The following is a 27,372-nucleotide window of genomic DNA, read 5'->3' as shown; positions in this document are numbered from 1 at the left end:
TGATTGGTCCATAAGAAGGACGATGAAGAAGTCTTTGATTTTGGTTTATTTTATACTAACCAGCCCAAAGAAGGGTTATTTGATTTTGTTGATTTGTTTTCAGACATGTTATGTTTTACACATGGTGGTACACGCATATCACAGCAACATCATCCAAGATTTCGTGTGTGTGTATTTGAGGTCGGTGACTCAATATGTTCTTTCAGAATGTGGCATGACCGATGGTAAAGAAGAACCAACTATCATGTTCGAGGACGAAGCATATTCTGCCCAAGATCTTCATCACCCACGGATTGCAGAAAATTGGAGAGGTCCAAGGGACCTTTAGTAATGTCCAAATCAGGGGGAGTAATGTGTGTCGTACTCTTTTTCCTTCACCATGGTTTTGTCCCAATTGGGTTTTCCTGGTAAGGTTTTAATGAGGCAACATTAAAGCACATTATAAGCTCTAAATGGTTATGGCATCCAAGGGGAAGTGTTATGAACCAGATTGTGGATACCTCATAACCAAGAGATTATGATTTGTAAACTTTCCATTTATCTATGACGGTGTAATCTCGTATATAAGAAACCTCTATATTATAAATAAAAAGAGACTTTTTCATTATTTTTATAACAAATTTATATATAATGTGATTTCATTAAAAACAATTTACACAGATAATCTTGATATTAGAAAAAAAAATATTATTTATTTTAAAACATAATTTTAAACAATACAAAAAAAATTCAAAGTAATAAAAATATTTTTATATATCTATATATTTTCTTAGAAGATTACATAAAATAATTAAGTAACATAAGCTGATATAGGTTTAATTGTCTAAAAATAGTTTATAATTAGTAATATTCAAATGTTTTATTTATTTTTCATATATTTAGTTGACTATAATATCTTTCAATTACAGCAAAAAAATATCGATAAATTATATTTTACTTATATAATATTATTTTTAAATACAATCACAATTTTTTTACTGCTTATTTTTAAGAGATATTAAAAAACTAAAAATAATTTTCAAAATAAACATAGTTTGATCAAATAGTTACAAAATAGTTTAGTGAGGTAGATATATTATATTTTATCATTATTAAAGTTTTTTTTTTCTTAATATTAAATTTGCTTTTAAATTTTATGTTTTTATGTTTGTAACTTAATAGAACAATAATCAAAATACCAAAGCAAATCTGAATTCTCATTTTTAAGATTATTTAAAATAAATTTTAGTCTGCATTCAATAAATCAAAGGCATAAAGTTATTTAAAATTTATAAAATATTTTAATTATAGTAAATATTGATATGTGCTCATGAGATTTCAAAAATGTATCAGCTACTTACGCATGTAACTTCCTATTGATCATCGTTTTATTTTCTAATATTTTTTTTACAAACATCAACTTATAATTTGATAAATATTATGAAAATACATGCACATTTGACTTAATTATAATAAAAGATAATTATACTTCATTTTGAATTTGAAAGAATATATGTAACTCAATATACTCACAACATGAATGATTCGACTAATCCAACTTATATCTAAAATCATAAATTTAACTACGATAAGAATATATAATTTTATAAGAATAGTAATTTATTTTATAAATATAAATCATAGTACAACTCAAAAGCATATTAAAAATAAAAATAGAATATTAACCAACTATTACAATTTAGTTCTTTTGTAAAATTTATATATATGCATGAAACTTCAGAATATTATCGTCGTTACATCAATTTATGTAATTTAGAATCAGACAATTTAGTTTATTTTTTTTATTTCATTCTAAACACAATATATCTTAAGTTATACATAATCTTCATAAAATATATTCACATATCTAAGACAACAACCACCTAAATGCAAATAAGAAATTAACCAAAATTTTAATATATGGAATAAAAATATTACAATTGAATTCATAGATGCAATCCAATTTACCCAAATGATAACTAAATCGACTGAAAAACAACAAAATCGATTAGATATAACATATATAAAATCATATGTATAATTAAAGTAACATAATATTATTAATATAAATAATGCATATAAATTATAAATTAATTTAAAATTAAAAATAAGTAGCAATCAATTATTATAATATATTTACTTTAAAAATATTTATATCCGTACACGTAGTACACTAATAAATCAAAGTTCAATAACTGTATAAACAACAATACATAAGGTTTTTGATTCATGAAATTGACTAATGAGCTCGTACCATAAATGTAAGAATCAATAGTACATAAGGTTTTGACCATGACATAGAACATTAAGTCTGTAACATAAATCTAAGAATACAAAACTGGCATTATATGTTGAATCTCATGCAGAATACTGTAATAATCTCAACCTTCAGTGAATCTATGTCCACAGTTGGGGCAAGTATAATACGTTGTTTGTCCTTCGTCTGCTGATCTTGTCTGCCAAAAAAGAAAAAAAAATAAGAAAACTCAAGATGAATGAATACATTCTTCGACTTGAAAGAGAAGACAAGAACTTGAAAAGCTAAGACTCACCTGTCTGGTCGTGTATACAAGCTCAGGGTGCTGGCATTTCTCGCAGGCCTTTTTGATCTGCAAACAGAATCATCAAAAGTCAGAGATTGAGAAGAAAAAGAACCGTAATCTGTTTTTTTTTTGGGTACTGTATTCATATTTATAAACCTTTGGTAGCTCAGTGTCTTCCTGCGTTTTTTCACCAAACAGAGATATTCCAAGTTCTCTTCTGATATCCTACAAAAAAAGCCAAAGGTCCATGAGTTCACACTGGAACAGTTCACAAATAAGTAAAACTCCCAACGGAGAAGAAAGACACTCAAGAAACGGGTTTAGAATGCATATGATGCAATGTTCTTGCAAGAATAACAAAAGCAATGTCCATACCTCATCAGAAACTACGTAAGATATATCCTTGCCAATGATCTCTGAAAAAAAAAACAATGACGTTTTAAAGCATAATGAAATATTTATTTAAAACTGTTTGATTCGACAGAACAATCCAAAACGAGTTTCATGTAAATTACCTTGAGCATTTCGCGCTGTTTTGCATAGTGGACACTCCGCATACTTGCTTGATTTCAAAACCAGCATCGTCGAACACATATTACAGAACAAGAAACCGCTTTCTCGTGATTTCTGCATTACAACCTGAAAAACATAACTCAGCTTTTTCAGGTTTCAATGCGCTTTACAGAAGCCAAAAGTTAATTGGAACAGCGCTCAAGGGGGTAACAAAACAATGGATTCCACAGGACTACGACACGAACTAGAGACTAACAAACCTACAAGACTCTACAGAAACACAATCAACAACCCTAAAAAAAATAGAATAAACTGAGCAGCATAAATTAGTGTTATAGCTAAGAATAAAATCAAACAAGTATCAGAAAAAAAAAAAAAAAAAAAAAAAAAAAAAAAAAAAAAAAAAAAAAGACATGTGGCCAAACCTTACTGTAAGACAAAGAAGTTTCAGAGCAGAGAAGAGAAATTGTCCGAGTAGTGAGTGAGTGAGAGAAGAAGGATTTTAGGGTTCGGAACGGTGATGAATGAGGAGAGAGATAAGCTTACGGTTCTCGGCGGCGGAGAGAAAAGAAGAGACAGAGGGAAGAAAATAAAATTAGGAAGCGAATGCACAAGTATTTGCCGCACAAATTTAATGGGCCAAAAGCCCAAAATAAGCTCCAAATGGATCTTCAGCTTTTCTTTTTTCTTTTTTCTTTTTTTTTTTCTTTTTGTAAATTTTTGTTGCGCGCACAAAAAAAAAAAAAAAAAAAAAAAATTTACTATTCTGAATTGTCCTTTTTCTTTACTCTTTAGTTTTAACTTTTAACACTAGTTCTCTGAATTATCCAAAATTTAAATTGGCCAAGGCAATGCTGAAACGTGATACAGATTCAAACAGCCAATCAAAGTGACAGCAATGGAAGAAGCTGCGCATCCATACGTTCCGAAAGATCTGAAACTGCCGGGATACGTACCAATCTCCATGTCCATGTCATCCATCCTCTCTGTCTACCTCGCTTCTTCCCTCTTCGTCGTCACCTTAGTCTGGTTCCTCTTTGGTAAAATCCAATTCCCTTCTCTGCATTGTTCTCTGATTTGCACAAATAGTTTGACCTTTTTTAAGCTTTGAGAAACGACCAGAATCGAATCACACTAATCAGAGAATTACATTCTGTTGTTGTTATTCGTGCGTAGTAGGGAGAAAGAAAGGGAAGCTTGACAAATTGCTAATGTGCTGGTGGGTGGGCATTCACCGGTCTCACTCTCTTGGTTCTTGAGGGCTATTTCGTTTTCTCCCCTGAGTTTTTCAACGACAACACTTCTTGTTACCTCGCTGAAGTCTGTAAGTAAATACATTACATCTTCTTGTCCGATTACACATATTGACTTATTCTTACTCTCTCTTTTTGGCAGGGAAAGAATACAGTAAAGGTGATTCGAGATACGTAGGCAGAGACTCTGCAGTTATCGCTGTTGAAGGGATCACTGCTGTTATAGAAGGCCCTGCTTCTCTTCTTGCTGTGTAAAAGTCTTATTACCTCCTCTTCTCTCAAGCGAATATCTTTTCATTTTTTTGTTAACATTTCTTCACACTTAACTAAAAGTAGTTGAATTTTTTTTTTGTTTGGATAATGAAAAGATATGCTATTGCTAAGGGGAAGTCGTACAGCTACGTGCTTCAGCTTGCGATTTCGCTTGGCCAGCTCTACGGATGTCTTGCGACAAGCTCTTTCTACTATTACTCTTACTACATTGGGGCTAATGGATGGTGGGTCTTGATACCTTTACTCATTTCTTACCGTTCCTGGAACAAGATTTGTGAAGCTGCTGCCAATGGGGTGGAGACAAAGATGAAGAAGAAAATCCGTTGAATGCTACTCTTTCCAAAGTTCTTAGTCTATATCATCTCTTTTGTAGTTTTGATCTTTGCTCGGTTTTCTACAAAGCTCTTCTTCAGTCAGGTAAAGCTTTGTATTCTTCAATTGTAAAGCCTTTGTGCAATGGTAATTGGTTTCACGTTTATTGATGTTATAACATTGAGCAAGGGGCATAACACACAAGCCTCCTTCAAAAGATAGTTTATCCATTTTCATTTGCTATTTCAACTTAATTTTACTCACAATGAAGCCCATATCGCAGCCGACTTTTTTGAAAGCTTGAAAACCTTCAGATCCCCCTTCTGCATTTTAGCATAACTTCAAGGGTAGTCGAAACTTCCATACATAACAGTATATACTTATCATCATTGGACTCATGATATTATAATTAGCAGAAGCAAAATAATTTGTGTATTCATTATCTAAATCCTAGATGCTACTTAAACAAAGATGTTAGGATGGCCGAGTGGTCTAAGGCGCCAGACTCAAGTTCTGGTCTTCGAAAGAGGGCGTGGGTTCAAATCCCACTTCTGACAAATTTTATTCAATCTTATTCCTCTTAAACTTGCTAAATTTTGTGGGCAATTCTTTTTTTTTCAACTGAATATTTTCTAATCTCTCTCCAATGGGACACAAAAACTAAACCCCTTCCCACTACCAAATACTCCTGTGAATTTTGTGGGCAATTCAAATGGTAAAAAAGGTTTGCTTGAAAAGGATGTGTGGATAGGATATTAGTCTCATCTCATAATCGGTTGACCAAAAAAAAACAAGTTTCATCGCACAGTCAGAAAATTGTATCTGCCAAGACTACCATAATATACAGATTGCTGTCAACTGAGAAAAACTCTCTATCAATGTACCATTTGAATTAGAGCAAAACATGGAATGGTAAAAGATTAGAGCACATTTTTAGTTATATCCCTATTTTTTTAAACTCTCGTATAATATTATCTAAAACATAACTTCTATTCAGATTACAGAAACTTGGATGCCAAGGTTACACCCGCTATACATGACCACCGGATTTTAATCAGTAGACATAAACGTTCCATTGCTATGCCTTCTTCAATCGCTTCTTATAATCAAACCAATCAATACCTAAACCCATCACACAAAACGACCATTCACAAAGGCAATGCATGGAGGTTTCAAGATTTAGAGTCTAGCTCTCTCTTTTTACCGTCATTAGAAGCTAATGAGATCATAATGTCATCAATACCTATTCTCCATACCTATTAGGTCCACATGTAAACAAATGTGTTGTCTTTCTTCAACAACTCCCATAGCTCAGGTGCATATTGCGCCATTCAGGTCAGAATATACATTTTCTATTTTTTGGTTTCAGTCATAGTCCTGTAGAAGACAGCTTTTTTTTTGTAAACGCTTTTTTTGTGTGTTTTGATAGATGGGGTTTGAAGAAGAGTATCAAAGCCGTGGTAGCGTCGAGAGTAATTTATGTTGTTAAACTATTAGATCTGCTCACAATGAACCAACAAGGGACTACAGAATAAGATGTGGGGTTGAATGAAACAACATAAAACACAAAACAGCTATTGATTTCAATGACGTAAAAGTCTATCTGTAATGAATTCAAACAAAGCTTCATCACCCTTTTGAATCTTTTTTATCCCAATCCCAAACAGTTGCTTAGTTTCCGTAAGCCTTCTTCACCAATTGCCCTTCCTTTAATTAAAAATAATTAATAATATCAAAATCATTACACTGTACAGCTTTTACTGCCTTCTTCACTACTACTCGCGCCTAGATAAAGCAGCTGAAGAATATGATCCTACTGCAGAGGTCAGAAGGTTTTAAAGAAATAACAATTCAGTGAGATTCGGACTATTTTCATCCGATATGATAGTTTGCATTGTCACGTTCGAATTCAACGATGGGCGATACAACGTTTCGCATGACAATCCCATAACACCATTAATTTAAGAGAATAGAAAACGTAAACGTAGTCAATGAATTTTTTTTACCAATTATTATTGACATCTACAAAAGTTCCTTCAATTATACGAGATCACCACTGAAACTCTTTTGGTATGTATCTGAAGATGACAATCAAAGATAAACAGAAACGAAAGGGACAAGAACCTCTTTTGTCTGAAGATAAATATGAATCAACAAATTTATGGTTATTAAAACTAAAAAGTATATTTGATAATGAAGAAAGTATATTCATCAGAGAAGAGCGATCGGTACATCAATCGACACATAGTCTCAGACGACCGTCGTGAGAATTTTAGATCAAATCTCATCACCTGAATATTCTACTATGCTTCACATTCCAGCAAAAAAAAATCTAATCAATTTTCCTTTGCAACATAATAATAAAACAAAATCAAGCTATGAGGAAAAAAAAAAAAAAAGAGAGACGAGAGGAACAAGTTTCAGACCGGCGATATTGTTAATGAAGACTAGGTGGCCTTTTAAAGGATGATGAAGCAACAAAACAGCCTAGGGTTTATATATTTATATGCATATGATACGACAACGTTTCGAAGTAATGGGCTCGTTTTGTTATCTACATTCCTGGCCCATTACTTCTGGTTCTATTTCTTGAACGATTCTGAAAGTGTTGTGAAAGAAGAAGAAAAGTAGTAAATAGATTTGGTATAGACTTATAGTAGAGGGATTCAGTGTTGAATCTGATCTGTGTTTTAATGAACAAAACTTTTTTTATTTGATTAGATACTAAAGGTGTTCAGGGAAATTTCAAACCATTGACTATTTCATGATGAACGTGCAAACATATTAAGTGGTTTATCAAGGTATTGAAAGATTATAAAGCTGGTAGGTATGAAGAGCTCTCCAAACACCTAATCAACAAAACAAACAAACTTACATGTGAATTCTGATTTCAATGCTTACGTGTTGTCTTCTCTTTGTAGAGTCAATATATACCTATACCATTACAAACCATCGTTGGCAAAAAGATTTATCACATATTCAAAAGTTTCACAATCCAACCAACTTCAAGTTAAATCATTTTTAATAAAAGGTTCATCATCAACAACTCTTATAATAAGAGTTTAGAAAAGTGTACAAAGGAACACACACATTAAGGTTTTGATAAAATAACTAGAGTTACCAATGGTGAAAGAGAACACCTGAAGAATGAGCCAGTTAAATAGACTAGAAACAAAACTCTGCCATTACTCTTATACAGAATTCAATTTCGAGGGGTTCAACAAATTAAGTCCTGAAACACACAATTAGATTGTTTCAAATCACACAACTGAGATTTCTGAGTGTTTTAAATTTCCAACTACTTGGCTCTTGCCTTCTTATTAGAGACTCTGCTAGCCACGAAATCATCATCATCATCATCAGAATCAGAATCAGAATCCTTCTTCCGCTTCTTCGAATCATTTCCTTTCTTTCTGCCTGACAAAGCTTCAGATGCTGGTTTTTTAACTTCCTTCTTCTCGGTCACTACAGATTTGGAGCTGGTACTTCTTGGGGTAGAAGAAGCCGTTCTTGGGGTGGAAGCTGCAGATTTTGTTGGAGAACTGAACTTTCCAGTCTTTTGCAATTTCTTCTCAAGAACTTTCTTTGCCTCTGCAGCTGGAAGCAACCCTGACTCCATCAACCTGAGATAAGAAAAAAAGGGTCTTCAAATAAGCAGAGCAATCTCAAGCAAAATATGAACAGAACCCACACCACAACCAATCAGAGATGTAATAATAATGCTTTGTGTTGTTCTTGGTTTGTTGAAAGGACTCGCCTTTTCATATGAAGAGTGTTAGTCTGTTAATACCAGTGCCACCACACACAAGAAACAAACGAAAACAGAATACTACAAGTCTTCAACTCAAACATAATAATAATCAGAGTCACACCAAAACAATATACAGTTGAAATTGCTCATCTTATCAAAACTATAACGAGGTTGCAGAACAATATAGGCACACAAAGGAATGAATAGAAAGGCCTCACCAAATCTTAGCCATTTCGCTAGTGGGAACTTGCTTGTGAAGTGACTCGTAGAAAATCCTAAGTGGATCTCTCTGCAGAAATTACAAAAAAAAAATCAACAATGCAAGTTCTTTAAATTAAAACGAATTAGCCACAAATCTCACAAATCAGAATAAAAGGAGGAGTCCAAAAGACACCTCCTCAGGTTGGTCTCTCTTCTGACCAGGCAAATCATACACTTTCTTCTCCTTCTTCTTCTTCACTTCTCCTTCTTCTTTCACCGTATTCTTCTTCTTTGCCTCTTCTTCTTCTTTCTCTTTCTCTTTCTCCATCTTCTTTTTCTTCAACTCTTTCTCCTAAAGACACCAACACAATCCTTCATCAAATCTCATCTCTAAGAAATTATAATCAGACAGCGAAAGAGAAGAGAAAAGAAGGAACCTTTGAGACGCCAACAACAGAGGAATTCCTCTTGGAAAGAGGCTTCTCATCGTCGTCGTCTTCTTGATCAATCTCCTTCTTCTTAACCGGCTTTGGACGAGACCCAGATAAAGACGACTTAATGGGTTTGTTATCATCATCCTCGTCCTTCTTCAATTTCCTCGAAGCTGACGAACCTGCATTGTTGGCGTTTGAGGGCTTCTTCCTAGCCAAGGAACCCAAGCTCTTGTTGTCGTCCTCATCCTCCTCTTTCTTCACAGCTTTAGCATCATCCGATGTCATCTTCTTCTCCTTCTACCAACAAGCTTGGGGGCAGATTTGAGAATGAAACCGCTGTTGTGTGTTTCCGGTGTCTCCCCCTTGGTCAGTTATGCCCTAACCCGAAACGGCGTCGTTTTAATCTTCTAAACCAAAAAGGAAAATCATTAATTAGTTGAATCGAACCGAAATTACTCGGTTCAAAAAAGAACCCGCGTTTTTTCCGAAGTAAACCAATAGTCTAATCCGAAACAAAGGGAGCTCGCGGCGTCATTTTAATCTTCTAAACCAAAAAGGAAAACATTAATTAGTTGAATCGAACCGCAATTAGCCGGTTTAAAGAAGAACCCGGTAAAATTGAGTTTTGCCGAAGTAAACCAATAGTTCTTCTAATCCGGAAAAGAGAGACGTAGCTGCAAGTCAAGTCGTTAGAAAAAAAAAACAGAAACTATCAGCCTCTCTGACCTAACAGCAACTCTAGCTTCCCCCACGTGTCCTCTTCGCAAAAGAAGTGTCTTGCGTTAAGACATGCAGATTCGTTTCCCATTGAAAACGAAGTTGATAATTTTGTGGCTGGCATATCGTTAATCAGAGAGAGAGAGAGTTTGTGTGTCTGTGGAGGGAATCAGAACGATGAAGGCGGAGAAGAGTCCGATTCAGTGCGTGATGTCGTGGATTCGCCGGCAGCCTCCCAAGGTAAAGGCGTTTTTTGCTGTGGTTACGGCAATGACGGTCCTCGTCTTCCTCAAGGTCATTGTCCATGAGCACGACAACCTTTTCATTGCTTCCGAGGCTGTCCATGCCCTCGGCATCTCCCTTCTCATCTACAAGCTCACCAAGGAGAAGACTTGCGCTGGTTATATTACATTTCATTTTTGGGATGCTCTTGTTCTGTTATAATCCTTTTGATCCTCCATGTGAATGTGATCGATGATGAAACAGGGATATCTCTCAAGACGCAGGAGCTAACGGCTCTGTTTCTTGCCGTGCGGTTGTATTGTAGCTTTGTAATGGAATTTGATCTTCACACGTTACTCGACTCTGCTACGTTGGTCACGACCCTTTGGGTCATCTATATGATACGTCTCAAGCTTAGACCCACTTATATGGAAGACAAAGACAACTTCCCCATCTACTACGTTGTAAGTTGCCAAACTCTTTGAGTAGTTATCTTAGATTTAAGGCAAGGTCGAGGCTAATCATATACTTAAAGGCTCTCTCTTCGTTCTGACTCTACGTGCATGTCGTTTATTTTGTTAGGATCCCGGTATTAAACACTCGCTTAATCATTGATTATAGGAGTAACCATATTGATTATTAAGAATCTTGACTCCAATTTAATATTTGGTTTGTTTGCATCAGGTAGTCCCATGTGCTGTTGTATCACTCCTCATTCATCCATCCACACGTCACCACATCATAAACAGGCTCTTCTGGGCGTTCTGTGTTTATCTTGAAGCTGTTTCAGTTCTTCCTCAGTTAAGAGTCATGCAGAACACTCAGGTCTTAATTAATCATTAATCTGCTTTGTTTTAAATAAAACTAAAACTCACGTTGCCTCTGAATCTTCTTCGAATGTTAACCTCTTACATATATTCTCAGATTGTGGAACCATTTACAGCACACTACGTTTTTGCTTTGGGAATCGCAAGGTTCTTGAGTTGTGCACACTGGATCCTTCAGGTTCTTGAGAGTTACATTTTAATATAAACTCTTTTAATCATCATTTTTATCGCATTACAGCTTCTGAAAGATTATATGAAACGCGTGCGTGTAGGTGTTGGATTCGGGAGGGCGGTTACTGACTGCATTAGGATATGGATTATGGCCTATAATGGTCCTTCTCTCTGAAATCGTCCAAACCTTCATTCTTGCAGATTTCTGTTATTACTATGTCCAGAGGTAAAACAAAATTAATGAAGGATCTTAATTATAGACACTATTGTTGAAAACCTTTGAATGCCTAAAGACTTGGAACTTCTGTCTGTTTTCTGGAAACAGTTTAATGGGTGGACAGCTTGTTCTTCGTCTTCCATCAGGTGTGGTGTAAGAAGCTTGAGCTTGTATGGATCGAGCTTCTTACGGAGGTTTCATGATTATACAACTTTGAGATATAATATTACATATATTTGCTAGCAAACAAACCTTGATTAGAATTAATTTTTCTAATAATGTCAATTAATCGGATTTCGTTGTGGTGACGTTCATAAAATTCGACACACCAAACTTAAGAACGCTGTAATGTTCTCGAACATTTATGGAAGACACCAGGAAGTGTGAAGTCAGTTTTGTTTCCTCAGTACTATTTTTCAGTGAAACTGTAACAATCCGCCACGCGGATCTAGGCTCACAACCATGCAAGACACCGATCCCAACCTTTCACTTATGAATCCTCACTGACTCCATAATTAGGTTATTGGTTCGCTTGGCGTTCCTCAAATTCAAAACCTCATTTTTTAACAACCTTCCCACATGACAAGTTGTCACCAATTGATCTGTTCGAACCCAAGATCTCACCCTTTAACAACTCTCCCACATAACAAGTTGTGACTAATTGATCTGTAATGCTCCGACCACCCACGGCTAATGGGCCATCCACGTCCGTTCTCTCGGTACATGTGTCTCATCCCGTTCTAACGGTCGGTGCGTAAATTTTCTGAAGGCTCGAAATCATTATTTATTGGCCCTGCAAATATCACATAACTTTTCCCCGTGCTCTGACCTCACTTGCACGCTATCGCGAATCACTTCCCGATAAGTCACCCATCATTCTACTACTCCAGATCAAGCACGCTTAACTCTTGAGTTTTAAACGGATGTGTGCCGGAAAATGTAAGCACATTTTGATGACATAGCTAGATAGCCAAATCAATTCTTTTAAACTTTTTCATATATACCAGAAATCAGGATGTTACAGAAATGCGCAGAGGCTGTGGAGTTTATTGACTGAGAGGTTGACGTATCTGTTAGAACTTAGAATTAATCTTGTAAATGGCAACTTAGTGGAGCTCTTTTATTCTCCTCATTACCAAACACGTTATGATATTAGTATGAAAGATGCGGTTTTCAAGATAGTTGTCATGGGTTCACGTACATAATAAAAAAAATGGAGAGATTGAAGACATAGGTGTTTTGTATTAGTTTGTGAAGTGATACAAGAAACAGTACATGTGTGTTATGAAGGTTAGTTATGTTAGAGTTTGTCTACTGTGATATGCATGGAGTACTAGTTGAGTTAAGAAAAGTAAAGAGAATATGTATTTGAAGACAAATCAATGTTTTCCATTAAGCAAAAAATATTTTTTAAAAAGATAAGTTTTCTATTAAAGAAGAAAAGAAATTTGCTTTACGTGCATTTGGAAAATTTAATAGCAAATTATGGATTTTTTTTTTTATTTGAGGAAGACATGTGTTATGAAGAATGTAGATTTCATAAAAGAGATAGAGAGAGGAATCGTTGTGTTTGTGGTGTCGGTTGGTGTCACATGTTGCGGCGTAGTTACCAATGGAGTCCGATGTTGATTTGGTGTGGTGGCGTTGTTGTTGTCGGTTTGTGTGGCGGAGTGAGCTATTGTTTGGAGTTTGTGGTGAGTTTTGTTTGTGTTTGTGTGATCAAAGCGTTTGGTATTATCGTTGTGTGTTAGGTGATGACGTATTTGGTGATGTATCTTGAGAGATTAGAAAACTGAAACATAGAGAGTTTAGCTCAAGGTGATCGGATAAATTATGAACTTTAGTGGAAATTTGTTTCAAAATCAATTTATTTTGAAGAGTTTATATTATCTCCAGATCCATTTATTTTGAAGAGTCTCTCAAGATACATCACCAAATATGTCATCTTCGGTACTTTCAATTGGTACCATAACATCTCAGATAAAAAAATTTAGTCTCGTTTCGGATTAGATCAATAATGAAGATGGAATCTGGTTTAGGAAGTAGAATAGAGTTTTAATCAAATACTAGATTTTGACCCGCGCTTTCAAAGCGCGGGTTTATTTTTGTTTTTTTTTTCAATTGACAAATATTTAGTAAATGTTACATTTTCATACATTTGTATTTTATTTTATAAAAGACTTAAAAATTTTATCTTTATTTATCGTATTTCATTTTAAATAACTATTTATGTTAAAAAAATTAAACTTTATTTTTTTAATGAATTAAGTTGGTATAACTCTGATAAATTAATTTTATTATGGGGTTAATATTTTAATTAAAAAATTATATACTTTTAATAAAGATTTATACTTTTCAATAAAAAAATTCAATTATTTTTATGAATGCTTAAATTATATTAAGAAAAGAAAAAAATAATAATTAAGAATAGTTGAAAAAAAATTATTTGAACTTGGACTCAATGGTCCAAAGGAAAAAAAAAGGTGAGAATTGAATCTGATTTTTTAATAGGCCCAAATGATTTGGGCTGGATCCAAAAATAATGACCCAATATAGATTTGTTATTAATATTATTTAATTGCCCTTAATGAAACATGCAATGTTAGTGAAAGAAACATGTCCCTAAGGTAATTATGACAATAGGATCCTGCTTTAATAGTATAGATCAAAGGAGAGATATGGAGATGGTTCAATGGGATTTTATCCTTGCTTTGGAGAACGGAGGTCCTTGAATTAGTTTTTATCATGATGTGATTTATGCGTAGAGATTAAAAATGTGTATTTTAAATTAGTGTGTGAGTTCACGTAGATAATTAAAAGAGAGAGAGAAAGAAAAAATAGAAAATGAAGAATAGTTCTTCAGTGAAAGACTATCAAAGCAAGTTACTTTTTACGACTTAGATCATGATTAAGGGGAGATATCTATTTAGGGTTTTTAGAGCATGATTTAACACTTTTCGGCTAAGAGATGTTTTTTATATCTCTTATTTACGAGACGTTTCTTAGTTTTTCTTAGTTAAAAGCTAAAAGAATATCTTATATTACACTAAAAACTTCATCCTAAAAGACTCCATTGATCATGGTCTTATTAGTTGCTTTAACATATAAACAAAATAATAGCTAGAAACTCACCATGAAAACTTATTGTTGATGATGTTCTAAAGTTTCTTAGAGCAACATTACTGGGTAGAAACTTGATGAATTTCTAAAAGTATAAAAATAATAGCATTTTAATTACTTATTGTATTTTAATTATTCATAATTGATTGGGCCTACTGATAATTGACATCCGCTTAGTTTAGTTTCTAAAATGCGAGTAAAAAGCTCTTGTAGGCAAACCCTTTCTACTCTCTCTCTTTTATATATGTCTTGTCTTTCTTTTTTTTTTATTTTTTTTTGCAGACGACAGTTTATTCTTCTGTAAAACTGATATCCAGCAATGTGCTCAGATAATGCGTATCATAAAATTATATGGGAGGGCTTCGGGACAGCAGCTAAACCCTAATAAATCATCTATTTCGTGTGGTAGCAAAGTTGGCCAGGATATTAAAAGTGTACTCAAACAAACTCTTGGGATCCAAAAAGAAGGAGGTATGGGATGTATCTCGGTCTCCCTGAGAAGATTTGTGGATCTAAACGCCAGGTTTTTGCTTTTATCAGAGATCGTCTAAATGACCGTATCAATTTCTGGTCGGCAAGACTGTTATCTAAAGGGGGAAAAGAAGTTCTTCTAAAGTCAGTAGCTCAAGCTCTCCCTGCTTATGTTATGTCATGATTTCTTCTCCCCAAAGAAATCATTAATAAGCTCCAGGGAGCAATAGCTAAATTTGGGTGGAGCACTAAAGCAAATCATCGAGGACTACACTGGATAGCTTGGGAGAAAATATGCGTACCTTTTGATAAAGGGTGACTAGGTTTTAGAGATCTGCATGATTTCAATTTGGCCATATTAGCTAAACAACTTTGGCGACTTTTGCATCACCCCACATCCCTTCTGGCTCGCGTCTTAAAAGGAAGATACTTTCGACATACGAGCCCTATGGATGTCAAATCGTCAAATTCCCCGTCTTACGGGTGGAGAAGTATCTTAGCTGCTCAAGATCTCTTACGAGACGGTCTAAGGAAGACAATAGGATCGGGATGCAGCACGCGCGTCTGGTTGGACCCATGGATCCATGTAATCCCGGCTAGGCCGGCGTCAGATAATGGAATCTACCGAGACCAAGATCTCCTTGTGAGCCATCTCATTGACGAGAACTCTAAACAATGGAGCACTGATATTCTCGAATCTCTAATTGATCCAGGAGATATCCCGTTGATTCGGAGCATACGTCCCAGCTCTGTTGGCAAAGAAGATGACTACTGTTGGATTCATACGAAGTCTGGATTATATACCGTAAAGTCCGGATACGAGCTTGCCACAAAACTGAAGGAAGAAAAGAGGGATCAATACGTTTTGGAGCCAAGTATAAATCTCTTAAAGGATATGATATGGAAGCTGAAGACAACTCGCAAAATCAAACATTTCATGTGGCAAGCCCTATCGGACTGTATTGCAACGTGTAGTCGACTCGCAGACAGACATTGTGGAACGGACCGGACTTGTCCTCGTTGTGGAAACGAGGAGGAGACAATCAACCATTGCTTGTTCTTGTGCCCACCTGCTATACAGACTTGGGCGCTTTCCGACATACCGACACTTCCGGGGTGTTTCCCCAGCGTCTCTCTGGTGGAAAACTTTGATTATTTACTTCTCCGAGCAAAAAACGCAGGAGCTCCTGCAAATGTCTTGGCCCGCTTTCCATGGATTGTGTGGTTCATTTGGAAAGCTCGAAACGAGAAGGTTTTCAACGGAAAATCTATCCTGCCCCTGGATACGGTTAGCCATGCGACCAGAGAAGAAGAAGAATGGCGTGTTGCACAAGCTATATCAGCGCATAGAATCCCACCGGAACCTCCAAGCCAAGCAAATGATGAGGCTTTGAATGTGTCACCTCTCCCTCGATGCCAAGTGGACGCATCGTGGGTGACAAATTCAAATTTCATCGGAGGTGGTTTCGTCTTTGACATCGAACCAGGGTCCCATACCTACGGTTCTATTGGGATGAACCAGGTTCAATCCCCACTACATGCAGAGTTCAATATCCTGCTATGTGCAATGAAAAGCTCCTTGCAGCTAGGTTTTACCTCTATGTCCTTTGAATCGGACTGCTTACAGCTTGTTAAGCTGATAAATGAAGAAGAAGATTGGCCAAGTTTGGCGTCGGAATGGAATGAGTTCTCCTTTTTAGCTTCTGAGTTTAATGTTTTTTCTATCTCTTTTATATCACGAAATCGCAATGTAAGAGCATACCTTATTGCTAAAGGTGCTCGTCTTCGCAATTCTATTTTCTCCCATGTAAACTCTTTGATTCCGACGTGGTTAGCTTCACAAGCTAACTTGTTCGTCTTGAATTAATAAAACATGGTGCTAGTCGTCAAAAAAAAAAAGTTTCTAAAATGCGAGTAAAAAGTTCTTGCACGCAAACCCTTTCTACTCTCTCTCTTCTATATATGTCTTGTCTTTCTTATTTTTTTATTTTTTTCATTAATGTTTTGTTGAGAAACTTTTCTTAGAGACTCCAATAGTGTTAGGCATTTTCTTAATTAATCTATATTTACTTCTTAAAATCATATATAAGGTATTCTAAATTATTAAAATATTGAATTTGAATTCGATTAAAGCAGAAATATGTAAATAAGAATAATTCAATATGTTTGGTGTATAAACTACAAGGTGCACCGGTTACAAGAAGGATCTAGCCGGTTGTGAATTAGAGACCTTCTATGGTTTGCTCAAACATAGCCAATATGATAGCCCAATGCATTTTCTAATAGGCTAAAAAGTTCTAAAATATTCGTAGTTGCCTACTTGGTCAGACCAACTTGGTCTATTTAAGTCCATTGTATGCCAAATTGTTTATTTTGTCATCTGATCAAAGTTTTTGCAATTTTTGGAAAATTAGTAGACTTTCATGGTATATGTTCATCTATATCAAACTGAAATCTTATCAATTACAAACGGCTAAACCATATTTCATATGGTGTAGAGGCATCTTCGTAAACTCGCATAATCTGTGAAAATTTAGCTAGAGAGGTATATATAAATATTTGTTGTAGATAATGGCAGTTATAGTGGATATTTTTTAAAAATATATATATATATTATTTTTTACTTATAGTGGATATTATTCCATTCAAAAACACTCCACACACCATATAATATTTTCAATAGTCTATTTTATTTTCCCTTTAAAAATTCTTTTAAAATGGTATTTTATATAAACTAATGCACGTTCCTTCTGATTTTTAATGGCCATGTGATTCTGAGAAACTAGCGTAGCTTACTTAACTTAGCATCAAATTCTCATTAGTTTACTTTGAAATTATGCGCAAGCGATATCAACGTACCTACTCGACCCTCAATTAATGATATTGTTTCTGATATCGCTTTATACATCGATTCGAATGAGAGAAATCTAATTTTTATCTACACAATAAATATTTGTAATTTTGTTTAGGGTTTTCTAAAATTAGTTGCAGAAGTTGAAAGCAAGAAAAAAAATTCAAAATCTCATTACAATGACGATAATGATCATGATCTCGCTGGTTTATTTAGACACAATCAAGTTAACAAGAACAACGATCAAAAGCATAATAATCACCACCACCATTTTTCACTTAGACATTTTGTTGTCAAAAGTGAAAAAAAAAAAAACAAAATTATTTGTTGGTGATGCCGAGAACTCCAGCCCACACTTGCGTCCTCACCTTTGCTCTCTGCGGCTGACTAGCAAACGAGCCGCCGCCGCTGCCGCTATTACCACCGCCGTTACTGTCTCCTCTGACAGCTGTTGTTGAGGATTGGCCGCTTGGGTCGCTCATGTTTTTGCTTCTTGTTTTGTCTTTTTGGACTGTGCTAATAAGAGTGCTCATACAAAGAAGAAAGCTAAAGGTTGATAATTATAGCCGGGGGTTGAGAGGGACACGCCAAATGGAATCTTTTTTCAACATCTACCCTCATTTTCAATAGTGCTTTATTTGTAAAAATCCTAATGCATGGTTAAATGTATCAAGTTGATACTATCAACCACCAATAAGAAAATCACAACTCACGTTAAATCACTTTAATAACAATAATTAACAGTACCATGACAGTTCTGGTTGATCTTATCTTCGAGATGGAATCTAACGGTGAAGAAGAAAGCCATTGGTGATATACGATATATGTATATCTTATTAAAAGGTAAAATACGATATATATATATATTCTGCGAACGACATTTTCTATTTATTATGATGCCACCACACAACTACACTGACCACTCCACCTCCATTATTGAGGCCTTCACTCCTCATGACGCATGCAGCATGACGTCATTGAAATATTCATTTTAGAGATAAGCTCCTCAATAACATTGATTACTGAGATGATCTTCTCTTGGTAGATAGAGGTTAATTCTTATTGATGTAATAAAATTTTGATCCGCGCGGTTGCGCGAAATTATTTATTTATAATTTATGCTTTTAAATTAAAATTTAAGATTTGATGATATTTTATAAATTTCGGTTTGCATCCAGATTATATTTTTTTTTTATTTTTGGTTTGGTTTCGATTCGGTTGTAGGGCTTTGGTTTTCGGTTCAAAAAATATAGTAATAATGTAGTTCGGTTATTTATGAATTTGATTTTGGTTTGGATTTTGTTATTTTGATCTTGGTTTGGTTCAAATAACAACATTAGGAACCAATAAATTTTGGTTCAATTCGAACGCGTGGATCTGATATTCTGATTTAGATAATTATAGTTTTTATTACATTTTCTGATTTTTTTATTTAATGATTTTAATTTTTAAATATGTCCAAGGAATTGGTATATCTCAAGGATACATACCAAATTATAAAATATTTGCTAATTTCGCACTTCTATGTGATAAAGATAAATTGTATATTCAATAGTGATGATCGATCATAGTATACAAATATTGTTTTTGTTATAGGAAATATTTTTAGTCTAAATAGGAATCTAAAGAAATTATATATCTTAAAACAAAACATAAAAAGATACTATAAAACAAATAAATATATTTTTAATAGTGAAGTAAAGAAACTAAAATGAAGACGTAATTTTTTTTTTTGAATTTTGTTTCTACCACTGTCGATTGAACTTTGTTTTATTATTAGTCCATCATTTATAAATACAATCATAGAAAACACACATGTACAAAAGATGCCTTTTGTGGCAAGGAATATCAATAAAAGAAGCGCTGATCTCTACATTAGGGATGTACAATATATATCCATATTGGTTTTGGCTCTACTTAGTGAAACAACCGTATTGTTCACAAGACTAAAAGGATCAAGTGCATGAATGCAATTGCAATAGTATTTAACAGAATTTAAACAATTAATTCGCTTTGCCTAAATAAAGCGTGAAAGTAAAACGCAAAAAACAGAACCTTCATGTGCAGGCTACATTTGGTAACGTTGGAGAAACAAAGCCTGAACCTTTGAGAGTCTGTTCAAATATGTGACTAACTTTCAGCAATTTCTCCTAAAACCAACAACAAAAAAAACTCAATCAATCATTATTCTAAGCAAAATCTAAGTGAACCAAAGTAAAAAACCTTGTTCTCAAGCTAACCTTGAGAGTAAGCAAAGAGTTTATGTAACAAACCTCATCGAAGGCTGCACCAATCATTTGAAGACCGTTTACCTGACACCATCATTACGTGTTGGAAGATGATTCAGATGAGGCAATCACATGTAAGTTGGTAGTCCAAGAGAGAATGAAAGAAGAGAGACATGTGAATTTCAGAACATAAATCTCTATGTATTTGTACACAAATAACACACAGAACAACATAATGTCAGAGAAAAAACCTCTGTTAGTACACAATCCAATCCTTCTAAATGAGAAGCAGCTTCCTTAGTTGCAGATCTCATTCCGGAATGAACACCTTCTTCAAGCTTCTCGTGAATGAAACCAATTTTCAATCCCTTTAATGGTTTAGATTCAAAAGAATCCATAGAAAGAAACTGTGATTGGAACTCAGACACATCCTAAACAAAGCAAATATACTTTACAGTCAAAAGCAAAGACATTTCTTCTGTTTCATTACCATAAACCAAAACCATGAGACCTTACTTGTTTGCTACTCGTGGAGTCAACCTATCATACCCATAAACAGCTTTGATTAATCCGATAGAAGGGCATCAACCGAAAACAGCTCTTAAAGCAATCTTAATCATCAATTTCAAAATTTAGATCGATGTGTACTCATCTCAAACCAATACCCAGAATCTCAATTGAACAACTCTTAACACCGTTCTTAAAATCACAAACACACAAAATCACAATGCATTTTCATGTCTAGTTCAATAGTTAACAATCTTTGATCAATCCAGACGAAAAATCTCAATTTAACATCAAATCATGGAAACAACGATGAAAATAAGAAAGAGAGGAAGAAGATGGTAGCGACAGATGATGATATACATGATAAAAGAGAAATATTTTAAGTTTAGTCACAACCTTTTGTATAGGTCCAAAAATAATGCCAAGGTAAATTCAAATAGGTCTCTGTTTTAATAGATTAGATTATGATGGAGATATGTTGATCTTGTCTTTTTTTTTTTTTGATAGATAGATATGCGAGGTAGAAAATACTATTTTCTAATATAGGCCTTAGACGTTATATACTTGTTGATGAGAGAGAATTTCAACAAATCCGCTGTAGCACACAGGTTAATTTCAAATGGCGAAAACCGGGTTCAAACACCGGCTGTGGAATACAGTTTTTTTATTTAAAATAGCTTAAGTTGAAACCATTCAAGAAGGACAGAGTTTTGATCTCTGTATGTTTCCTTGGTAGAAAGTATTATTTTCGTCAAACTGATGCAGTTAATTGCGCAAGGAGTAACCTGTTTGTTCTTCGTATAGGTATTGTCATAGGCTGAGGCTTTTGTGTTGATTGCAGAGCTACAACTGCAAGATCTCAGTGAATCTTGTTTGCCCATAGCTCACTGCCATATCTCCAGCTTTGGTCCTTGGCTTAGTTCAACCAATTTGCTGTCGACTATTCTCAGTTAAGTTGATTTCGTAACAAAAACCATTCGAGAAGGGCAGAGTTTTGAGTCCATTGACCTTCGCAAGTTTCTAAATAGATGACTATATATAAAACTTAATGTTAAAGGTTGTACAACAGATCCGCTGTAGCACACTGGCTCATTTCAAATGAATGAAATCCGGGTTCAAAACCCCGGCAGCGGAATAATTTTTTTTTTTAATTTAAATTTTTAAAAGAAGACAAATCAAAGATTAGTAACAAGTCTGAACAATTTACATCTGATTAAAAGACAAACGACACCATTTTTTCCCCAAAACAAAATCAATTATTCTTGTTTACGTTGACTTCACAAAAGAAAGTCACCATTGAAAACCAGAGAGAGTTTTGATTTTCTATGTTTTACTGTTCTATTTTTCCTTTAGCGTGTTCCCCGTTGATCGAGCTTTTCTCAGACTCCCACGAGTGACCCTAAGTGTTTCCTCCATTATCGTCTCTTTCGAAGATGACGGTCGCTGAATCTCTGACGCCGGTAACGCTGCAGCAACAATCTCTGGCGCTTTCTCTACCTCTGTTTTTGATGGTGGCTGTGCAGAATCAGCGTTTGGTTTAGTGGTGGCGGGTGAAGGTGATGGTGGTGGGGTAGGAGTGAGTTTGGTTTGCGACACGCTGGGTTGTGCTTCCTTGGTTTCTGTTTGTTGTTGTGGCTGCAGCTGATTCCGTGGAGATGAAACATGCTTGAACGCTATAGGTTCTTTGGTTATAAGCAGTGGTTTCTTAGGTTTTGGTCCTTGTGGACTAGCTTGCGGAGTGGAAGAAGCTGCTTGGCACGTCTTAAGATCTGGTTGCTTCGGTTCCTCCTCTCTAGGTGCTGGCTGCTTCTTTTCCTAATGTTGGATAATGACGAATTAGAATCAAGAGAGAAGTCCATAAACACTATCACCATTGGTAAGTGCATATATTTTTACCTTGGGTTGAGGTTTTGGTGTTGATTGTAGAGAAACAAAGTGCAGGATCTCAGTGAATCTTGTTTGTCCATAGCAAACTGCTTTTCTACAGAACAACACAGTCATATCTCCAGCTTTGGTCCTCAGCTCAACCAAGTTGCGGTCAATTTCATTTTCGTGCTTTGCAACATATGGTCTAAAGAAAGAGTCATAAACGTAGGTAGTTCCCTGTGGAACAAATAAGGAAATGCAATGAGACAGAACTCCAGTGGATCACATAATACAAATAAGACTCTCTTTACTTACTCTGGTCTTGGGGAACCAAAGATATATGAAAAATGCGAGCTTTGCCTCGCAGTAGAGCGGAACCCTTCACGAAAACAGGACAGAAACAACATAAGTATATACATCTCAAATTCGTATGGAAGTAATTCTATAATCAATAACACCAACCAGGAAGCAAAAGTATCCCCAACTCTTTCGAAAATGGTCAAAGCCGCCACCAAAATCCTGCAAGGAAGTTTAGAGAGGAAGATAAAAGACTTTTACTTTAACAAAAGAAAAAGCTCAAGGCAAGAAGAGATGAGAGAAAAGAGGCAAATGACAAACCAATACTGGCACCAGAAACGAAGCTGCTGAATCTCAGGTTTATTCTTCTCAATCGCTTTGTAGCATTCATAAGCAGGATACGCATATCCAAATACCATTCTGCCAACAAATGGAAAAAAACTTTATAAAAATCCTATGACCAAGCATTATTACTATGGAACCTCAATAAAGAGATGAGAATCATACACAAGGCCTCTTGTTAGAAATGATCCAATCATCCTTTCAAACCTGATAAAGAGGAACAAACAAACAAAAAAAAGAGTGTTTAATCAAACCACAAATTATTATAAAGTATAAACTAGCAAGAAGCAATGATTATAACAAAGCAGAATCAATCAATATAGCTGGATCATCTACACACTTGAGAATCCGAGAGGAACGAATGTGGATTTACTGTACGAGATCTACGTTCCTTAATCCTCCTCCTACTGGTTAAAATGAGACTAGTCTCGGCCGCGAGATGACTCCATAAAACTCAAATGCATTACATTACTAAAGTGAACGAGATTTAGCTTCGATTTGCTGGAGTAATATCCATCATCCTCAGTCTACGAATTTGGATTTTGAAATCGAACTTACAAATCTATCTATATAAGATGCACAAAAACTTGAAATCCATTCATGAACAAACCACAAATACTGCATCTGATACAGAAACTAACGAGAACGAACTAAGATTAACGCCGATCGGTATCGATAAACACAATCTCGAACAAAACGAAGAAGGTGAATCGATTTCTACTTTGAACCGAATGAACACAAGACGATACCTCCTGCGAATGTAAGGGAATCGAAAAATACTGCGAGGAGAGTTCGAGGGGAGCTGGTTTCGAGACGTTCGGCGAAAGGAAACGGACTGATCGGTGGAATGCGGGTGACGACCGTTACGCAGACGGCGGCGAGCGGGCGAAAGAGACAAAATAATATAATGAGGAGAAAAAGAAAAAAAAAGGAAGTAAATCAAAAAGTTAAATATAATTTGTGGCTTTACTGAAGATACCATACCAGCGGTTGTTTTAAATACTGTTTTGGTTTTCGTTACGAAGTCCTTTTCACTTCTCTCTTCTTGTAAAATGGGTTAAGTAATCTTCTGTGGCTTTATCTACCGTACACTAGCACTTTTATAGGTTAATCCTTTTTGAGCTTTAAAACAGATGGTTCAGATCTGTGAGATCGATCGGGGACATGGAGAATGAATCTACTCCAGAATCCAACATTTGATCCAATTCCAAGCTTTTCTTGTGAATGAATAAATGAATGACTGAATGCTTTTTACTAATTTGTTATCTTTTTCATTTCTTTCTTTTACCAGCCGATTCAATATATTGATCATTCTTAGTGTGATGGATTATTTCATTTTCTAAAATATTTAATGAGGATAGCTATATTTGTTCATACGCTTATGCTACATATGGTTCGGAATTATTAGCTTTTCAATCCTCTGGTTGTAGTTTAATTCATCTATTACTATTATGATCTTCCTTTTTTTTTTTTTTTTTTTTTTTTTTTTTGTAACTGGCATGATCTTCTTTTGGTCATTGGATTCCACTATATTATTTCTTTCTTTTCTCGTCATAGTAATTTTGTTAATGTGATTGTATTATTACAGATTTTTCTAAAATAATAAATATAGCTGTATTTGTTCATAAAAATATGAAAAAATAATTTAGAAACTGGAAATATATAAACAAGACACTGTTAGATTATTCTTGACAATTTTGCGAATAGAAAGCTATACAATTACTACGATTTGAATATAAAACTTTGTTTATATGCTCTATAAAGTGATCTAATTAATTAGGCATCATGATGATAAAAACATGTTAACTATATAAGTAGAAAGAAGTATATAACATTAGCATGCTTTATGCTATCATGTCCTTTCTAATCATAGAGTAAATTGCTTTCACGCCCACAGCGAACTCCTCCAGGCTCCAGACACAGCTAGATCTTAACCAAAGGCTTTTCACAAATCTGATTTCTGTTAAATCTGGATCAATCCGATTGGTTAAACTAATCACGTCCATTGGAGTTCTGATAACGTTAGATTATATGCGAAGAAAGCCAAACCGGAAAAAGGTTTGTCGACAAAAAGAGGATGAGGGGCACTATTTTTCCATTATTAAAGCAAAGAAAGTATCCCAGAAACACTAACGTCTATATTGGTGATCGCTAGATATTCACATCGACATTACAGTGGCAACAACTCAATGTAAAAGAAATGGGGCCAAAACTATATCAAAGCGATCAAATGGCTTTTAACGTATTGTAGATGGCACATGCTAATTAAACAACGTAAATCTGAACGATGTAAATCTTTTATATTTGAGATGAAATTTATCATCATTTTGTGAAATCATATATATTTCATTCATAATGGAGTGGAATGTCAATATCGCGTTGACACAAGGATTATATATACAAGTGATAGTTGATTTCTTTTGTCAAAAGAAGCCATCGTCATTTGAAGAAAGTTTTAAATTCAGTTAGCACATACCCATCTATTGTTTTGCATCGAAACAAGAAAATTAAGATAATTCGATGGGTAGAATAGCTCTATGAACTAAAATTCAACGCGTTAAACATCCCACTAAAGAAAATGCATGGCCACACACGCAAACTAGTATGTAACTAGTATGTTTCACCCATGTTAATTACTTTCCATTAAAATTTAAATGTTATTTTTTATTATCTATAAATTAATGACAAACCTTTTCTTTTAGTTCAACTTAACCGTGTGACCATAAAAATCAAAGTTTGTTTACATGAAATTAGATTTGAACAAAGAAGGATTGTTTCGATGAAATTATGACATTTTAGTATAGCTATATTTTAAATAAATACTATGAGAAGTATTGCATAATTCAGGTATTATAATTGGTTGACCAATATAGCAGATAATATTATAGATGTCAACAGAGTTAACATATTATTTATTTTGTTTTAGCAGATTCAAAATGGCCTCAAGCATATTCATACATGCTTATATATATACTATCCACGATACTTAAATACTATGAGACCTGCGCAAATTTATATGAAAATTATTTAAGAAATATTGTATGGAAAAATAAAATTTATATTCTTGATCGAATTAATATTTTTGGCCCTTAAAAAAATTTAAATTTTTTTTTTGTTAATTACATAATTTATTTACTGATGAGCTGATCTCATTTTTAAAAATATTTTAGGTTAAAAAATCACTTATTGCATAAGAACCTAATGTTTAGGCCGAAAAATCTCAGGCCTACTATTTGGTTACAATGAAATTATGTCAGCTCGGTTTATATCATGATTTAGCAATTTAAAAGTTAATTATGGTTATGAGAAGTTTATATTCACGTGCCAATCCTATCTATCTTCAATATTTTTCCCATTTTTGTGTCGTTTTTTTCATTTTGGTTATTGCTCGATATAAATATTGATTTTTGAGTGTATTCTCATTTCGTTATTTTGTTTTGCCTGAGATTTAGAAAATGTTTAAGATTTAAAATTATTAAAGAGATACATACTTAGGTTAAGATATGCGCCTTGTGCAGAATACATATTTTATATTTATTCCATTTTTATGTTTTAGATATTATGAAATAATAAAATAATAATTATGTATTAAATAACTAAGAAATCAATTACTTTTATGTAATAAATTGACGTGCGCATATAAATCAAATGACCGCTCTTGTTTATTCGCAATCATTCTAGAGTAAATAAATCAAAACAATCAGTTTAATCTATCGTATATGATATATAATTAAATTTAAATGATATTAACATAGATATATAGTATAATTTTAATACGGATATTTATTAAATGATGTTTCCACTCATATGATTTTATGATTATTTGCATATTTGTGTAACAAAATTTTACATCAACGGTTTGTTTTTTAATGTGGAATGTTTAGTGGTTTCAATAACTTATAATCATTTAAAAAAAAACAATGAAGATTTCAAAACTAAAATATTAACTTTTCAACATATGTTCAATGCATATATCAAAATATAAGTATGTATTTTCATATTGTATAGTTTAATTTAAACGATATGAGATATATATATATATATATATATATATATATATTAACATAAATACCTATTAAAATAAAATTATTTATTCATATGATTTTATAATCATTGTATCTTATTATAGAAAAAAAAAATTAAACCTTGATCACAAAAGTTTCTGTGAGACTTTTAATAGTTTTAGCAATTTATACTCGTTTTGAAAAATTCAAAATACAACATATACAAAAAAAATCTAAATTTTTATCATATAATTAATGTAATTGTGTAATTTA

The 27,372-nt window shown here is 34.1% G+C and overlaps 3 protein-coding genes, 1 long non-coding RNA gene, 1 other non-coding gene and 2 pseudogenes across 6 annotated transcripts; 3 read left to right on the top strand and 4 right to left on the bottom strand.

The window, feature by feature from the left end:
- Positions 1–2,189: 2,189 nt before the first annotated feature.
- Positions 2,190–3,620, bottom strand: LOC106293286 (DNA-directed RNA polymerase I subunit RPA12-like). Of its 2 annotated transcripts, none has more exons than XM_013728941.1 (6): positions 3,461–3,620; positions 3,038–3,161; positions 2,898–2,938; positions 2,679–2,747; positions 2,532–2,588; positions 2,190–2,435 (listed from the first exon to the last, which is right to left on the bottom strand). In XM_013728941.1, exons 2-6 carry the CDS (start codon positions 3,153–3,155, stop codon positions 2,361–2,363), a joined length of 360 nt encoding a protein of 119 aa, XP_013584395.1. In that variant the 5' UTR covers positions 3,156–3,161; positions 3,461–3,620; the 3' UTR covers positions 2,190–2,360. The 2 variants fall into 2 exon arrangements, with proteins under 2 accessions (XP_013584395.1, XP_013584396.1); XM_013728942.1 differs by having other exon boundaries at positions 3,466–3,620.
- Positions 3,621–3,906: 286 nt separating this feature from the next.
- On the top strand, positions 3,907–5,076 carry LOC106293573 (annotated as a pseudogene).
- A 270-nt stretch (positions 5,077–5,346) lies between these two features.
- TRNAL-CAA lies at positions 5,347–5,430 on the top strand. The gene has a single exon. It is a non-coding gene; the product is annotated as a tRNA-Leu (tRNA).
- A 916-nt stretch (positions 5,431–6,346) lies between these two features.
- Positions 6,347–7,289, bottom strand: LOC106293592. The gene is made up of 2 exons (XR_001260550.1): positions 6,880–7,289; positions 6,347–6,671 (listed from the first exon to the last, which is right to left on the bottom strand). It is a non-coding gene; the product is annotated as an uncharacterized LOC106293592 (long non-coding RNA).
- Positions 7,290–8,034: 745 nt separating this feature from the next.
- LOC106292607 (DNA ligase 1-like) lies at positions 8,035–9,616 on the bottom strand. Its single transcript, XM_013728224.1, has 4 exons — positions 9,263–9,616; positions 9,019–9,177; positions 8,843–8,913; positions 8,035–8,496 (listed from the first exon to the last, which is right to left on the bottom strand). The coding sequence occupies exons 1-4, from the start codon at positions 9,542–9,544 to the stop codon at positions 8,172–8,174; spliced, it is 837 nt and encodes a 278-aa protein (XP_013583678.1). The 5' UTR covers positions 9,545–9,616; the 3' UTR covers positions 8,035–8,171.
- A 537-nt stretch (positions 9,617–10,153) lies between these two features.
- On the top strand, positions 10,154–11,804 carry LOC106293696 (putative ER lumen protein-retaining receptor C28H8.4). Its single transcript, XM_013729359.1, has 6 exons — positions 10,154–10,376; positions 10,463–10,662; positions 10,883–11,023; positions 11,123–11,203; positions 11,298–11,422; positions 11,522–11,804. Exons 1-6 carry the CDS (start codon positions 10,154–10,156, stop codon positions 11,568–11,570), a joined length of 819 nt encoding a protein of 272 aa, XP_013584813.1. The 3' UTR covers positions 11,571–11,804.
- Positions 11,805–21,788: 9,984 nt separating this feature from the next.
- On the bottom strand, positions 21,789–24,077 carry LOC106292976 (annotated as a pseudogene).
- Positions 24,078–27,372: the final 3,295 nt, after the last annotated feature.

The sequence above is a fragment of the Brassica oleracea genome, chromosome C5 (assembly GCF_000695525.1).
Source record: "Brassica oleracea var. oleracea cultivar TO1000 chromosome C5, BOL, whole genome shotgun sequence".
NCBI lineage: Eukaryota > Viridiplantae > Streptophyta > Magnoliopsida > Brassicales > Brassicaceae > Brassica > Brassica oleracea.
The sequence above is the reverse complement of the archived record's forward strand: the minus strand, read 5'-3'. Positions and strand labels throughout refer to the sequence as shown.

Coding starts and splice junctions, on each gene's coding strand:
- LOC106293696 (XM_013729359.1), top strand. CDS start 10,154: ATGAAGGCGGAGAAGAGTCCGATTCAGTGCGTGATGTCGTGGATTCGC. Junction 10,377..10,462: donor CAAGGAGAAGACTTGCGCTG/GTTATATTACAT, acceptor ATGATGAAACAG/GGATATCTCTCAAGACGCAG. Junction 11,204..11,297: donor GTGCACACTGGATCCTTCAG/GTTCTTGAGAGT, acceptor GCGTGCGTGTAG/GTGTTGGATTCGGGAGGGCG.
- LOC106292607 (XM_013728224.1), bottom strand. CDS start 9,544: ATGACATCGGATGATGCTAAAGCTGTGAAGAAAGAGGAGGATGAGGAC. Junction 8,914..9,018: donor AGAGAGACCAACCTGAGGAG/GTGTCTTTTGGA, acceptor TAATTTCTGCAG/AGAGATCCACTTAGGATTTT. Junction 8,497..8,842: donor AGCGAAATGGCTAAGATTTG/GTGAGGCCTTTC, acceptor TTCTTATCTCAG/GTTGATGGAGTCAGGGTTGC.
- LOC106293286 (XM_013728941.1), bottom strand. CDS start 3,155: ATGCAGAAATCACGAGAAAGCGGTTTCTTGTTCTGTAATATGTGTTCG. Junction 2,939..3,037: donor AACAGCGCGAAATGCTCAAG/GTAATTTACATG, acceptor TTTTTTTTTCAG/AGATCATTGGCAAGGATATA. Junction 2,748..2,897: donor CTTACGTAGTTTCTGATGAG/GTATGGACATTG, acceptor CTTTTTTTGTAG/GATATCAGAAGAGAACTTGG.